The sequence below is a fragment of the Lucilia sericata genome, unplaced genomic scaffold, assembly GCF_015586225.1.
Source record: "Lucilia sericata isolate MDLA Ls3-8-SP2 unplaced genomic scaffold, ASM1558622v1 Contig007541F_arrow, whole genome shotgun sequence".
In the NCBI taxonomy this organism is placed as follows: Eukaryota; Metazoa; Arthropoda; class Insecta; order Diptera; family Calliphoridae; genus Lucilia; species Lucilia sericata.
The window spans coordinates 1-14,638 of NW_023997960.1; the positions used below are offsets into that span (position 1 = coordinate 1).

The window sequence follows — 14,638 nt, forward strand, 5'->3', positions numbered from 1 at the left end:
TTTTATTAATTAATTTAGTTACAATCAGTAGTTATATTTTAAAAGCTAAGCTTCTCTTTTACCCCAAAAAATACTATTAATTAAGCTTCAAATTAGTGTAAAAGCTTAGCACAAAGATCAAAGTGTATTAAAGTTTAAAGTTAACAAAACAGAAGGTTTACAAAACCATTTTATATAAAAAGTTTAATTAAAAAATATAAAGTATATTAAAGCTTAAGTTGGCATTAAAGATCATATTTAATTAGAATTCTAAACCCAAGTATACTAAAAAAGCTTTCAGTTAAAAAACAAATTTAAAATATAGAGATTTGAAAAGCTTTAAATTATATTATGTGGCAACCCTACCCCACTAATACTAAAAAAGCTTTTAGTTAAAAGGAATATATATTTTATATAAAAATTTAGCTTTGCAATTAAGCTTGCGTGAGTGCTTTAAAGCTTAACTTTAACTTTTTAATATATAAAGCTAAGCTTTTACTTTTTATTAATACTTAAAAGCTTTAGATAATACGAATTATAAATTGTTGTTATATTAAAGAAATTTCATGAAAAGCTTGGCGTAAGCTTTAAAAAGCTATATTAAAAGCTTTTATTTTTTAGTTTTTTTAAGCCTTTGCTTGTTATTACAAAAAGTTCAATGAATTTCTTATAATTTTCAATTTTATTTATTTTAATTTAAAATTTATCTAGAAAAAAAAGCTTTAAAGCTAATATATTGAAAGGAAAAATTTATTGCCCTCAAATTCTTTCATCAATTCATCCTTTTTAATCGCTATATACTGTTTGTAAAGACGCTGTTTGCAAAAATTATACAATTCGATTTCATAACTAAATTGTCTTTTTAATTTTGCCTCCACGGCCGGTTCCAATTCCGATTTATGGGGTGTAGCATTTTTATGGAATTTATTAGAGTCGCCTAAAATAAAAAAAAAAAAAAAATGAGAAGGAGAAAAATACATAGATTAATATAAAAAGCTTATGACACAAAAGCTCTTACTGTAAAATATTTTTGTGGCATCCTTGAAAAAACGTGGTATATAATGTTCCAGTACAGTTAAAGTAATATTGGTATCCTCCCACGAGCCCACTACAGCATAATCCTGTTCTATATTATGTTTGGCAATTTGTGTGGCCGCTGGAGAATTGAAATGTCTAAGATAACAAGAGCTTATTAGAACATTTAAACACAAGAGATTCAAGCTTAAACATACCTGCACACCGGTTTATTGCCACAGAAATGTATAGCAGCTTTACGCCAGTCCGCATTGTATCTAGAATCGGCCTCAAATTTACACTCTTCTCGTTTAGCCTGCTTAACACAATCATTAAATGAAGTTTTGAAATAGGACTCATCATAATCTGTGCGATTGAACTTTTTCTTATAGAACTCATAGACGTCGGGACGACGTTTGAAATAATAGGCTGACATGATCCTATTAATGGGATATCTTATGAGATTTATATAAATCGGTTTGGGTAAATCGAATTGTGTAAAATTAATCCAATTTGTATGTTCCGAATACGACATGGGCTCATTGACTTCATCTAATTCTTCGGCTATGGCCTGTTCTTCTTCTTCCGTAATAAACGAAACGTATATAGGCATCTTCTCTATTTTCGAGAGCTTGAAAATTATTGGCATTTGCCAGCACTTGCAGTAAATGTATCATACTTTGAGAGCCTACTTTTTCTAAACGATTAAAGAAAATCCAATCCTTTTCAGCTTTAGCCGTATTATTTAAATGTTTCGGCTGCAGTGTTTGGAGCTTTTTTATTAAATTTTTTAAAGGTTTATGAAGAAAATCAATTAAAGAACAAGTTGTAAGTAAAATATTGTTGTTGCAGTTTCAACACTAAAATGCTATTAAGCTGAAAAAGCTTGGATGTTACTAATGTTACTAACAGATTTTTCTGTTATTTGCTTTACTAAAGGCAAAAGCTTTGGTAGTTTATACATATATAGTGTAATTAGTTAAGTTGTTTTAAAGCTTTATTAGGTTTAAATTGGAAATTTATTTAAAGCTTTATTTTACTTAAGAGATAAAAGCTTTTGTAAGCTTAAACAAAAGACATTTTCGTAACTTAAGCTTAAAGCTTTCAAAAAGTTTTAGCATAAAGTCGTTAAGAAGCATATTATTAAAAATAAAAGCATTCTGTTTTAATGAGAAATAAAAGCTTTTTTAAATAAAACATATAAATTCTAGTTAGAAAGAAATTTTATTGAGATCATATTCTAGACACCAAAGCTTTTAAGACAACTTTAAGCAAAATATTAAATAAAATATGTTGGGTTTTAGCAAAACTTTTCACTGAAGTGAAGAAGAGTTTATATATCATATTCTAAACTCCACAGCTTTTAAGACAACTTTAAGGAAATGATTTACTAAAGTATGATACATTTTGGAAAAGCTTCTAAAGAACTTTTTTTAACTGAAGTAAAGAGTTCACATGTCTTGACGGATGAGCAAAATCATTAGTACAAAAAGTTTTAAAAAAACTTTTTTAACACGAATGAACAATAGATAAAAACACTATAAAATTCACTTTAATCACTTTCTAAAGCTTTTTAAAGCTTTTACACATAAATATTTATGTTTTAGCACTTTTGAAAGCCTATTGAAAGCTTTTACACATATGTATGTTTTAGCATATTTTAATTTGATAAAAGCTTTTTTTTTAAATTCGTTGCATATTTATATCAAGGCCCCATAAAATCAAAGCTCTTTGACAGCTTAAACACAAATAAAGATATACGTTCACTTTTTTAAGCTTTCCGAAAGCTTTCTTTTAAATTTGTTCCATATTTAGACCAAAGCGCCAAAAAAATCATTCATTTTTCAAAACTTTTATACAAATTTATATTTCTAGATGAACATTTGTGGTCATTCCAAAAACTTTCTCTTAAATTTTGTTTCATATTTACTCTAAGCCTCTAAAAAATCATAGAATTTTCTAAACTTTTGAAAAGCTTTAAACAAACGTTAAGATATGACACAAATGAAAATATATGTTCACTTTTTGTTAACTTTCCGAAAGCTTTCTCTAAAAATCGTTGCATATTTAGATCAAAGCTCCAAAAAATCATTCACTTTACTCTATTTTTTAAAAGTTTTTACACATATGATAACATAATGTTCACTTCTTAAAAGCTTTCTAGATGAACATTAAACTTTAAAACATATATTCACTTTCTGTAAGCTTTCCGAAAGCTTTATCTTAAAATCGTTGCATATTTAGAACAAAGCATTATAAATTAATTAAATTTCCAACATTTTTTGAAAGCTTTTAAACTATGTTTACTTTTTGAAAGCTTTCTAGACGAACATTAAAGTTTAATGGTTTAATAATATTTAAAATTTTTATATTTTAGCTAAAGCTTCATAAAATTATGGAATTATCAAAGCTTTAGGAAAGCTTTTACCCATAGGTTTTAACATATGTTTATTTTTGAAAAGCTTTCTTGATGAATAACAAACTTTTATACTTATTTCGAAAGTGTTTTCTGGAATTGATTGCATATTGTAGCTAGCCTTCATAAAAATCACTTCATTCACTTTTCAAAGCTTTTTGAAAGCTTTTGCAGATATGTTTATAAAAGCTTGCTATAAGAACTATATACTCTAATGGTTATTACGAAAGCTTTCTCCTACAATCGTTGCATTTTCTTAGTATTATTCACTTTTTATAGCTTTTACACAAATGTCTAAACATATGTAAGTTCATTTTGTGAAAGCTTTCTATATAAATAATAAACTCTAATGGTTATTTCAAAAGCTTTCTCTTACAATCGTTCTATATTTAAACCAAAATTCCATAAAATTAACTTTATTTGCATTTTAAAGTCTTTTGGAAAGCTTTTGCACATATGCGTAAGCATAATTTTACTTTTTGAAAGCTTTCTAGGTCAGCAATAAAATGTGATGGTTATTATCAAAAGCTTTCTCCTACAATATTTGCACATTTATGATAAGACTCCATAAAATTCACTTCTTTCACTTTTCACAGCTTTTTAAAAGGTTTAGCACAAACTTAAAGATATTTTATTTTCCTAAAAGCTTTATAGATAAACTTTAAACTTAAACTGTTATTATGAAAGCTTTTTCCTAAAGCTTTAATTGCATTAATTGAAGACTTTTACATGAAAGTACACATTAATAATACTTTTTTATTAACTTTAGCGTAAAGCTTTTTGTTTAATTTTACATTTTAATTTTTAAAATTGTCTTCACGCTAAAATATTAAAAGGAAATCTATTATTTCCACCAAATTTTTTCATCATTTCATCCTTTTTAATCGCTATATACTGTTTATAAAGACGCTGCATGCAAAAATTATACAATTCGATTTCAAAAGCAAATTGTATTTTTAATTTTGCCTCCACTTCCGGTTCCAATTCCGATTTATGAGGTGTGACATTTTTGCGAAATCTATTAACGTCACCTTTAATAAGGAATCAAATTTAGAATCAGAAAACATATACAAAAATGTCAACAAAGACTCTTACTGTAGAATATTTTCGTGGCATCTTTGAAAAAGCGCGGTATATAATGTTCCAGCACTGATAACGTTATATTAGTTTCCTCCCAAGTGCCCACCACAGCATAATCCTGTTCTATATTACGTTTGGCTATTTGTGTGGCCGTTTGGGAATTAAATTGTCTAGGTTATAAAGAAATATTTTAACTAAAATTCTATTGAGAAAAATCTTAAGCTTTTGGCATACTTGCACACATTCTTATTGCCACAGAAATGTAGAGCAGCTCTACGCCAGTCCGCATTGAATGGATTTTTCGAATCAAATTTACACTCTGGTCTTTTGCCTTCCTTAACACAATCGTTAAAGGACATTCGTATTTCTTTTGCACTCATTGTACGATTGTATTTTTTCTTATAATACTCATAAACTTCTGGTCGTCGATTGTAGTAATAAGCCGACATTGTCTTTCTTAGGGGATGTCTTACCAGATTTATATAAATCGGTTTGGGTAGATCGTATTTAGTAAAATTGATCCAATTTGTATGTTCCGTATAAGACATGACTTCTTCGACATCATCTAGATCTTCGGCCATAGCCTTTTCTTCCTCTTCGGTGTAGGTAAGGCGAACATAGGCATTTTGTTTCATTATATGTGCTACAAAATTATTGGCATCTGCTAGTGCTTCCAGGAAAACTATCATACTTTGAGAGCCTACTTTTTCTAAACGATTAAAGAATATCCATTCCTTTTCAGCTTTAGCCGTATTATTTAAATGTAACGGCTTAAGTGTATAGAGCTTTTTGTTGTTGGAAAATTTAAAAGTAAAACAAATCATTTAACTATAAGCTTTTACTTTTTATAATTAACTTGTGCTTTACATAACGAAAAGTGCTCATAATGGGTTAAAGCTTTTGTGGAGAATTTCTCATAGTTTCTATTATAAAGGAAAAAGCTTTGGCAGTTTTGTAAGATAGATCTAAGAAAAAAGCTTTAAGGTATTTAAAACTTTTACTCTTTGTGGCAAAAAAGCTTTTTATGTAGTTAATATAAAAGCTTTTAGATCTGTAGTAATATTTAAAGTGAAAGCTTTTATAAATTTATATAAGTATTAAAAACAAGCCGTTATAAAGCAAATTTTAGAAGTAAAACTTTAAAGCATATTGTTTAGAAGAAAAGTAAAAGCTCTTAAAGTTATATTACAATAGAAAAGGAATCTTATTTAAAACAAATTATTACAGCAAAATCTTTTAAAAGAAATCTTTAGAAAGAAAGTATTTGGAAGATTTTAGAGCTTTAGTTAAAAGCTTACATGTTCTAAAGGTTAAGTTTTTAAAATGTTCATTAGTTGACTACAGCTTTCACAGAGAAAGCTTTTACTTTATAATTTTTTTTTTTCATTTTGGTCCAAAGTTGAATCAAGCCTCTTTAGAAAAGCTTTTTAATGAACTAAATAAACATATTAAAGCTTTTTGGAAAGCCTTTCATGGACGAAATGAAAGTAAATCTTTTTAAAGCTCTTTTATTAAAAATCGAAACTTAAAAAGCTTTTTAATGACATAAATAAAAATAAAGCTTGTTTATGAGAATGGTCGTATAACTCTTTCCTCAATAGCTTCTACGAAAGCTTTCATAAATTAATATTAACACTGAAAGAATTCTCCGAAAGCTTTTATTAAAGGAATTGAAGACCTTGAAAAATTTATAAAAAATAGTATTTATATAAAAATAGTAAAAAGTAGCTTTTTGGAAAGCTTTTCTATGGACTCAATATAAGATAAAAGCTTTTTTTTACGGAAATGATCATAAAACTTTTTATTTGAAGTCATTTCTTTATATGTTGAACATTAAGCTCAGCTGTTTATATTTAAAGCTTTTTTTTACTGAAAGCTATTTTTAAATATATTTAGGATTTTGAAAAATGTTGAAAAATCAGTGTTTAAATAAAAATGAGTACCAAAGTAGCTTTCTGGAAAGCTTTTTATAATCTAAATAAAAAAAGCTTTTTTGGAAACTTATTTATGAAAATATCCTTAAAGCCTTTCTACCTATTATAAAAAAATAAAATATTTATTTAGTTTTAAAAGCTTTTACACATGAACATTAAGCTCAGAGATTTATAACGAAAGCTTTCTCTGAAAACTTTTATAAAAAACTAATACTCAAGTAAAAATTATATTTTTTGGAAAGCTTGAATTGAATAGAAAATTAAAGCTTTTTAAAGAGCTTGTCAAAAAGCTTTCTTTTTTTTGGCTTTTATATACAAATTAAAATATAAATTCAATTTTGGTATCTTTCGCAAATGAACATTAATCTCAGAAGTTTACAACAAAAGCTTTCGCTAAAAGCTTTTATTAAACATATTGGAGTTTTTAAAAAATTTTTAAAAATTAGTATCTAAGTAAAAAAAAAAGTAAAATACCGCCAATGTCGCTTTTTTGGAAAGCTTTTTCATGAACTAATTACAAAATAAAAGCTTTTTCGAAAGCTTATTTATGAAAAAGTTTTCTTTAAAAGCTTTTATACATAAATTAAAACATAGCTTCATAAATTCATAAAGTACATTAAGCTTATTTGTTTATAATGAAAGCTTTCTCGGAAAGCTTTTATTAAAAGTATCAGAGACTTTCGGATATGTTTAAAAATCAGTATTAGAATAAAAATTACCACTTATGAAGCTTTTTTGGAAAGAAATAAAAAATAAAAGCTTTTTCGAAAGCTTTTTGATGGAAAGTACCATAAAATTCTATATAAAACCTATATAAATATAGTTTTGAACGTATTCACTAATAATGATTTAGTTTAGCTGTTTACACTGAAAGCTTTCCCGTAAAACTTTTATTAAATGAAATGAAAACTTTTTATTTTCATTGCTTATTAATTAGTATTTTTGTTTTTATTTTAATTTTAAATATTTTTTTTTATATATAAAATACATTCTACGTCAAAATATTAAACGGAAATATATTATATCCGCCAAATTTCTTCATCATTTCATCCTTTTTAATCGCTATATACTGTTTGTAAAGACGCTGTAGGCAAAAATTATACAATTCGATTTCAAAACCAAATTGTATTTTTAATTTTGCCTCCACTTCCGGTTCCAATTCCGTTTTATGGGGTGTGGCATTTTTATGGTATTTATTACCATCACCTTAAAAAAAATTCACCAAAAAATCATATAAAAACCTGAAAGCTAATTTAAACAATTTTTAAAAACAACTCTTACTATAAAATATTTTCGTAGCATCTTTGAAAAAACGTGGTATATAATGTTCCAGGACGGTTAGGGTAATATTGGTTTCCTCCCAGGTGCCCACCACAGCATAATCCTGTTCTATATTACGTTTAGCAATTTGTGTGGCCGTTTGTGAATTAAATTGTCTAAAGTATAAAACGAAATTTAACTAAAATTCTCTAGAAAATAATCACCGATATTCTGCATACTTGCACACATTCTTATTGCCACAAAAATGTAGCGCTGCTCTACGCCAGTCCACATTGTATACATTCTTAGAATCAAATATACACTCTTTAATTTTACCTTGTTTAACACAATCATTAAATGACAATTTTAAATTTTCTTCAGCAATTGTACGATTCCTTTTCTTATAAAACTCATAAACTTTTGGTTGTCTTAGGTAATAATAGGCCGACATTGTCTTTCGTATGGGATGTCTAACTAGATTTATATAAATCGGTTTGGGTAGATCGTATTTGGTAAAATTTATCCAATTTGTGTGTTCCGTATAAGACATGGCCTCATTGTAATCATCTAAGTTCTCGGCTAAGGCCATTTCTTCCTCTTCAGTGTAGGTGAGGCGCACATAGGCATTGTCCTTGATTTTATGTGTTACAAAATTGTTAACTTTTGCTAGGTCCTTTAATAAATTCATCATACTTTGAGAGCCTACTTTCTCTAAACGATTAAAGAATATCCACTCTTTTTCAGCTTTAGCGGTATTATTTAAATGGGACGGCTGTAGAGTATAAAGCTTTTTTTTGGGGGGGGAAAAGTTGGTAAGGAAGAAATCAATAATAGAAAATATGAAACGTAACATAATTTCTTAAGGCAGTTCTTTACTAAAAGCTGTTCAACTACGAAAGCTTTTTTAGTAACTAGTTAATGTGTTAAAAAGCTTATAACTGATTAAAGCTTTAACGTGTTACTTTTGCTTTAGTAACTCTACTAAGCTCTCGTAATCTTGTAATAAATAATAATAAACTATGAAAACTTTTGTGCTATGAACACTGGTGTATTTATAGTGAGTTTCTATATTAAAAAGCTCTGGTCACATGGTTGATATGTCGCAAAGCTTAATTTCGTTTACAGCTTTAACTCGTTAAATGTTTTGCACTAGATACTAAGCAGCGTTTTAAATACGAAAGCTTTTGAGATATAAAAAACCAGCAGGTTTCATTGAGTTTCTATAATAAAAAGCTTTAGTAACATGGGCAATATGTTAAAAAGCTTAATTTTGGCAGGATTTCTATTATATAAGCAAAAACTTCAATTGAATCTAATTTAGCTTAAAGCTGATGTCTAGTCTAGTCTAGTCTAGTCTAGTCTAGTCTAGTCTAGTCTAGTCTAGTCTAGACTAGTCTAGTCTAGTCTAGTCTAGTCTAGTCTAGTCTACAGTCTAGACTAGTCTACAGTCTAGTCTATAGTCTAGTCTATAGTCTAGTCTATAGTCTAGTCTATAGTCTAGTCTATAGTCTAGTCTATAGTCTAGTCTATAGTCTAGTCTATAGTCTAGTCTATAGTCTAGTCTATAGTCTAGTCCATAGTCTAGTCTATAGTCTAGTCTATAGTCTAGTCTATAGTCTAGTCTATAGTCTAGTCTATAGTCTAGTCTATAGTCTAGTCTATAGTCTAGTCTATAGTCTAGTCTATAGTCTAGTCTATAGTCTAGTCTATAGTCTAGTCTATAGTCTAGTCTATAGTCTAGTCTATAGTCTAGTCTATAGTCTAGTCTATAGTGTAGTCTATAGTCTAGTCTATAGTCTAGTCTATAGTCTAGTCCATAGTCTAGTCTATAGTCTAGTCTATAGTCCAGTCTATAGTCTAGTCTATAGTCTAGTCTATAGTCCAGTCTATAGTCTAGTCTATAGTCTAGTCGATAGTCTAGTCTATAGTCTAGTCTATAGTCTAGTCTATAGTCTAGTCTATAGTCTAGTCTATAGTCTAGTCTATAGTCTAGTCTATAGTCTAGTCTATAGTCTAGTCTATAGTCTAGTCTATAGTCTAGTCTATAGTCTAGTCTATAGTCTAGTCTATAGTCTAGTTTATAGTCTAGTCTATAGTCTAGTCTATAGTCTAGTCTATAGTCTAGTCTATAGTCTAGTCTATAGTCTAGTCTATAGTCTAGTCTATAGTCTAGTCTATAGTCTAGTCTATAGTCTAGTCTATAGTCTAGTCTATAGTCTAGTCTATAGTCTAGTCTATAGTCTAGTCTATAGTCTAGTCTATAGTCTAGTCTATAGTCTAGTCTATAGTCTAGTCTATAGTCTAGTCTATAGTCTAGTCTATAGTCTAGTCTATAGTCTAGTCTATAGTCTAGTCTATAGTCTAGTCTATAGTCTAGTCTATAGTCCAGTCTATAGTCTAGTCTATAGTTAGTCTATAGTCTAGTCTATAGTCTAGTCTATAGTCTAGTCTATAGTCTAGGCTATAGTCTCTATAGTCTAATCTATAGTCTAGTCTATAGTCTAGTCTATAGTCTAGTCTATAGTCTAGTCTATAGGATAGTCTATAGTCTAGTCTATAGGATAGTCTATAGGATAGTCTATAGGATAGTCTATAGGATAGTCTATAGTCTAGTCTATAGTCTAGTCTATATCTAGAGTACAGTCTAGTCTATAATCTAGTCTACAGTCTAGTCGACAGTCTAGTCTAGTCTATAGTCTAGTCTATAGTCTAGTCTATAGTCTAGTCTATAGTCTAGTCTATAGTCTAGTCTATAGTCTAGTCTATAGTCTAGTCTATAGTCTAGTCTATAGTCTAGTCTATAGTCTAGTCTATAGTCTAGTCTATAGTCTAGTCTATAGTCTAGTCTATAGTCTAGTCTATAGTCTAGTCTATAGTCTAGTCTATAGTCTAGTCTATAGTCTAGTCTATAGTCTAGTCTATAGTCTAGTCTATAGTCTAGTCTATAGTCTAGTCTATAGTCTAGTCTATAGTCTAGTCTATAGTCTAGTCTATAGTCTAGTCTATAGTCTAGTCTATAGTCTAGTCTATAGTCTAGTCTATAGTCTAGTCTAGTCTAGTCTATAGTCTAGTCTATAGTCTAGTCTATAGTCTAGTCTATAGTCTAGTCTATAGTCTAGTCTATAGTCTAGTCTATAGTCTAGTCTATAGTCTAGTCTATAGTCTAGTCTATAGTCTAGTCTATAGTCCAGTCTATAGTCTAGTCTATAGTTTAGTCTATAGTCTAGTCTATAGTCTAGTCTATAGTCTAGTCTATAGTCTAGGCTATAGTCTAGTCTATAGTCTAATCTATAGTCTAGTCTATAGTCTAGTCTATAGTCTAGTCTATAGTCTAGTCTATAGGATAGTCTATTTTCTAGTCTATAGGATAGTCTATAGGATAGTCTATAGGATAGTCTATAGTCTAGTCTATAGTCTAGTCTATAATCTAGAGTACAGTCTAGTCTATAATCTAGTCTACAGTCTAGTCTACAGTCTAGTCTATAGTCTAGTCTATAGTCTAGTCTATAGTCTAGTCTATAGTCTAGTCTATAGTCTAGTCTATAGTCTAGTCTATAGTCTAGTCTATAGTCTAGTCTATAGTCTAGTCTATAGTCTAGTCTATAGTCTAGTCTATAGTCTAGTCTATAGTCTAGTCTATAGTCTAGTCTATAGTCTAGTCTATAGTCTAGTCTATAGTCTAGTCTATAGTCTAGTCTATAGTCTAGTCTATAGTCTAGTCTATAGTCTAGTCTATAGTCTAGTCTATAGTCTAGTCTATAGTCTAGTCTATAGTCTAGTCTATAGTCTAGTCTATAGTCTAGTCTATAGTCTAGTCTATAGTCTAGGTTTATTAAAAATTAAATTATAGTAGTGAAAGCTTTTATGTATATTAATAACGAAGAAAGCTTGGGAATAAAAGCTTTTAATTTTTAAAGTGGGTTTTCAAATATTTTGAAATTTAACGATTAATATTGATATTGATATATAAGGAACGATACAACTTTCTCTAGTCGTCCAATAATATTCTAGAAGAACCTGAAAAGTTAGTCCAGTCTGTGTGCAAGTTATCAGAAAACTATTAATATGAACTCAACCTACTTGCAAATCTTTTTATTTCCACAAAAATGCAGTGAAAATCTTCGCCAATCACGATTATACAGCGTATGAGAATCGAATACACAATATGGTTTTATCTGACGTTTGACACACTCATTGAATGACATATTCAATTCTTCCGTCGTCATCTGTACACTATCCGAATAACGAGCATAAACGGCTGGTGTTCTTAAAAAGTAATATGCACTTATTACTTTCTGTACCGGATGTCTAATCAAATTCATGTAAATCGGACGCGGTAAGTCATGCATAGTAAAATTAATCCAATTTGTATGTTCCACATATGAAGAAGCATCGGGCAGTGACATTAATTCCTCGGCGAATTCCGTTTCCACTTCCGGTGTTAGTTGTTGGGGTGTCCGATCATATGCAGCATTACGATGCGGTATGAAATTATTGACTAACGAAAGGCTTTTTATCAATTGGGCCATAGAAACGCTGCCCACTTTTTCGAGGCGATTAAAGAAGAGTATATCACGTTCAGCCAAACGTGTATTGTTCAAATGTTGAGCATTTAACGACTCTAACTACAATAATGTTTTTGTTGTTTCAATAAGAATAGTTATAGAAAGTTAACTTTTAGAAATTATTTCTTAGAAATAAAGTCTAAATTGTATAAAGCTTTATGATATTGTGCACTAATAGAGGAAAAAGTTTAAAGCTGAAGTGAAGAATATCATAACTTTGGTTAAAAAAAAGCTTAAAGCATAAAGTTCGAAGAGTTTTGAAAGTGTATCAACAAGTTTTAAGAGCTTTTTTGAAAGCTTCAAGAATGTGTGCAAAGTAGTCAGTAAAAATCGGTTAAGGAAAATTTCCCCAAAATATTCAACAATTCCAACTTACAGGCAAATTCTTTTATTACCACAAAAAGGCAATGCAAATCTTCGCCAATCATGATTGTACTTTATCTTAGGATCGAATACACAAAATGGTTTTATCTGCCGTTTAACACACTCATTAAATGTCATGTTAAATTGTTCCACTGTCATTGGCGTATATTTCTCATACTGCTTGTAAACGTAATCGGTTCTTATATAGTAATAGGCACTCATTACCTTTTGAATGGGATGACGTACTAGATTCATATAAATCGGCCGTGGTAATTCAAGTTTAGTAAAATTTATGTAATTTGTATGTTCCACATACGATGAGGCTTCGGGTAGTTCCATTAACTCTTCGGCAAGTTCGAATTCGTCTTCGGGTGATTCCAGTGAGGTTTTCTCTTTATACGGGGCATTACGATGTGGTATAAAATCATTGATAGGAGAGAGAGTATTTAAGAATTCAATCATGGATATGCTGCCCACCTTTTCGAGGCGATTAAAGAAGAGTATGTCAACATCAGCGTTACGGGTATTGTTCAAATGTTGAGCATTTAAGGACTCTAACTGTATTTGTGTATTCGTTGCATAAAGTGTGAAAAATATAAAGGTTAACAGAGGCATTTATAACTCTAACTAGTTTTTAGAAAGCTTTATGAGAATTAAGCATTAAGTTTGTACAGCTTTACGCAGCTTACGTAAATTGAAAAGTTTAAAAAAGCTTTTGTTAATGTTACAAAGTTTTTAAGGAGAGAAACCTAATGTTATAAGAAGCTAAGCTTAAGGGTTAAAAAAACCTTAAGTAAAGTGCATAATTTGATAAATATAAAAATAAAGCTTTTTAGTTTTAATCGTTTTATATGTTGAACGTCTTTATATGCTTTAAAAAAAGCTTTATTATTTGGTCCCAAAATTACAAAATCACATGAAAAGTTTTTTATTATTGTTTTAAAATGCCTTTCACTTCAGTATACATTTTCGAAGCTTTTTTAAAGCTTTAACTCAATAAGTTTTTATAAAGCTTTAACTCAATAGGCTTTCTTAAAGCTTTAAATCAAAAAGCTTTCTTAAAACTTTAAGACAATAAGCTTTCTTTAAGCTTTAATTCAATAGGGTTTGTTAAGGCTTTAACTCAATAATCTTTTTTAAAGCTTTAACTCAATAAGCTTTCTTTAAGCTTTAACTAAATAAGCTTTCTTCAAGCTTTAACTCAATAGGCTTTCTTAAAGCTTTAACTTAAAAGGCTTTCTAAAAGCTTTAACACAATAAGCTTTTTTTAAGCTTTAACACAATAAGCTTTCTTCAAGCTTTAACATAATAAGCTTTCTTAAAGCTTTAATTCAATAGCGTTCCTTAACTCAATAAGCTTTCTTAAAGCTTTAATTCAATAGGCTTTCTTACAGCTTTAACTCGAAAAGTTTCTTAAAGCTTTAACTAATAAGCTCCTTTTTTAAGCTATAGCTTAATAAGATTTGTAAAAGCTTTAACCCAATAAACATTCTTAAAGCTTTAACTTAATAAGAAGATTTTTTAGTTAATTCTCACGTTTATTTTTTATTTTTAAAAGCTTTTTACTTTGTATGCTTTTCTTAAGTTGTCTTAAAGCTTTAACTCGGGAAAAAAGATTTTTTGATAATTTAAAAGTTAATTAATTCCTATATCTTGAACATTTAATAATATTATTCTAGATTTTTATTTTTGTCTAAAAGCTTGCCAGAAAGCTTTTTTTTAAATTATTTACACAAAAAGTTTTTTCTTATTGTTATTAAATATTTTATAGGATTTCGATTTTAGTAAATTCATAAGTTTTCCGAAAAAGTTCACTGATTTAAGCTAAATAAAAAGCTTTTTTAGTTTTTTTATAAAAAGCTTGCCAGAAAGCTCTTTTTGAAATTATTTCCCAAAAAGTTTTTTGTTGTTGTTATTAAACATTTTATAAGATTTAGATTTTAGACATTTCAAAAGCTTGCCGAAAAAGCTCATTTATTAAAGCTAAATAAAAAGCTTTTTTGGACTTTTATAAAAATTTAATCATG

General features: G+C 28.8%; 2 protein-coding genes across 2 annotated transcripts; both read right to left on the reverse strand.

The window, feature by feature from the left end:
* Positions 1 to 736: 736 nt before the first annotated feature.
* LOC119615746 (heparan sulfate 2-O-sulfotransferase pipe-like) lies at positions 737 to 5,313 on the reverse strand (the record flags this gene model as incomplete). The annotated part of the gene is made up of 6 exons (XM_037971754.1): positions 4,724 to 5,313; positions 4,505 to 4,659; positions 4,264 to 4,440; positions 1,212 to 1,611; positions 998 to 1,152; positions 737 to 916 (listed from the first exon to the last, which is right to left on the reverse strand). Coding segments are annotated over exons 1-6 (1,657 nt in total), but the record flags the coding sequence as incomplete, so codon positions are not given.
* Positions 5,314 to 7,414: 2,101 nt separating this feature from the next.
* On the reverse strand, positions 7,415 to 13,226 carry LOC119615747 (heparan sulfate 2-O-sulfotransferase pipe-like). The gene is made up of 4 exons (XM_037971755.1): positions 12,837 to 13,226; positions 11,764 to 12,308; positions 7,705 to 7,859; positions 7,415 to 7,629 (listed from the first exon to the last, which is right to left on the reverse strand). Exons 1-4 carry the CDS (start codon positions 13,224 to 13,226, stop codon positions 7,415 to 7,417), a joined length of 1,305 nt encoding a protein of 434 aa, XP_037827683.1.
* Between the last annotated feature and the right edge of the window lie 1,412 nt (positions 13,227 to 14,638).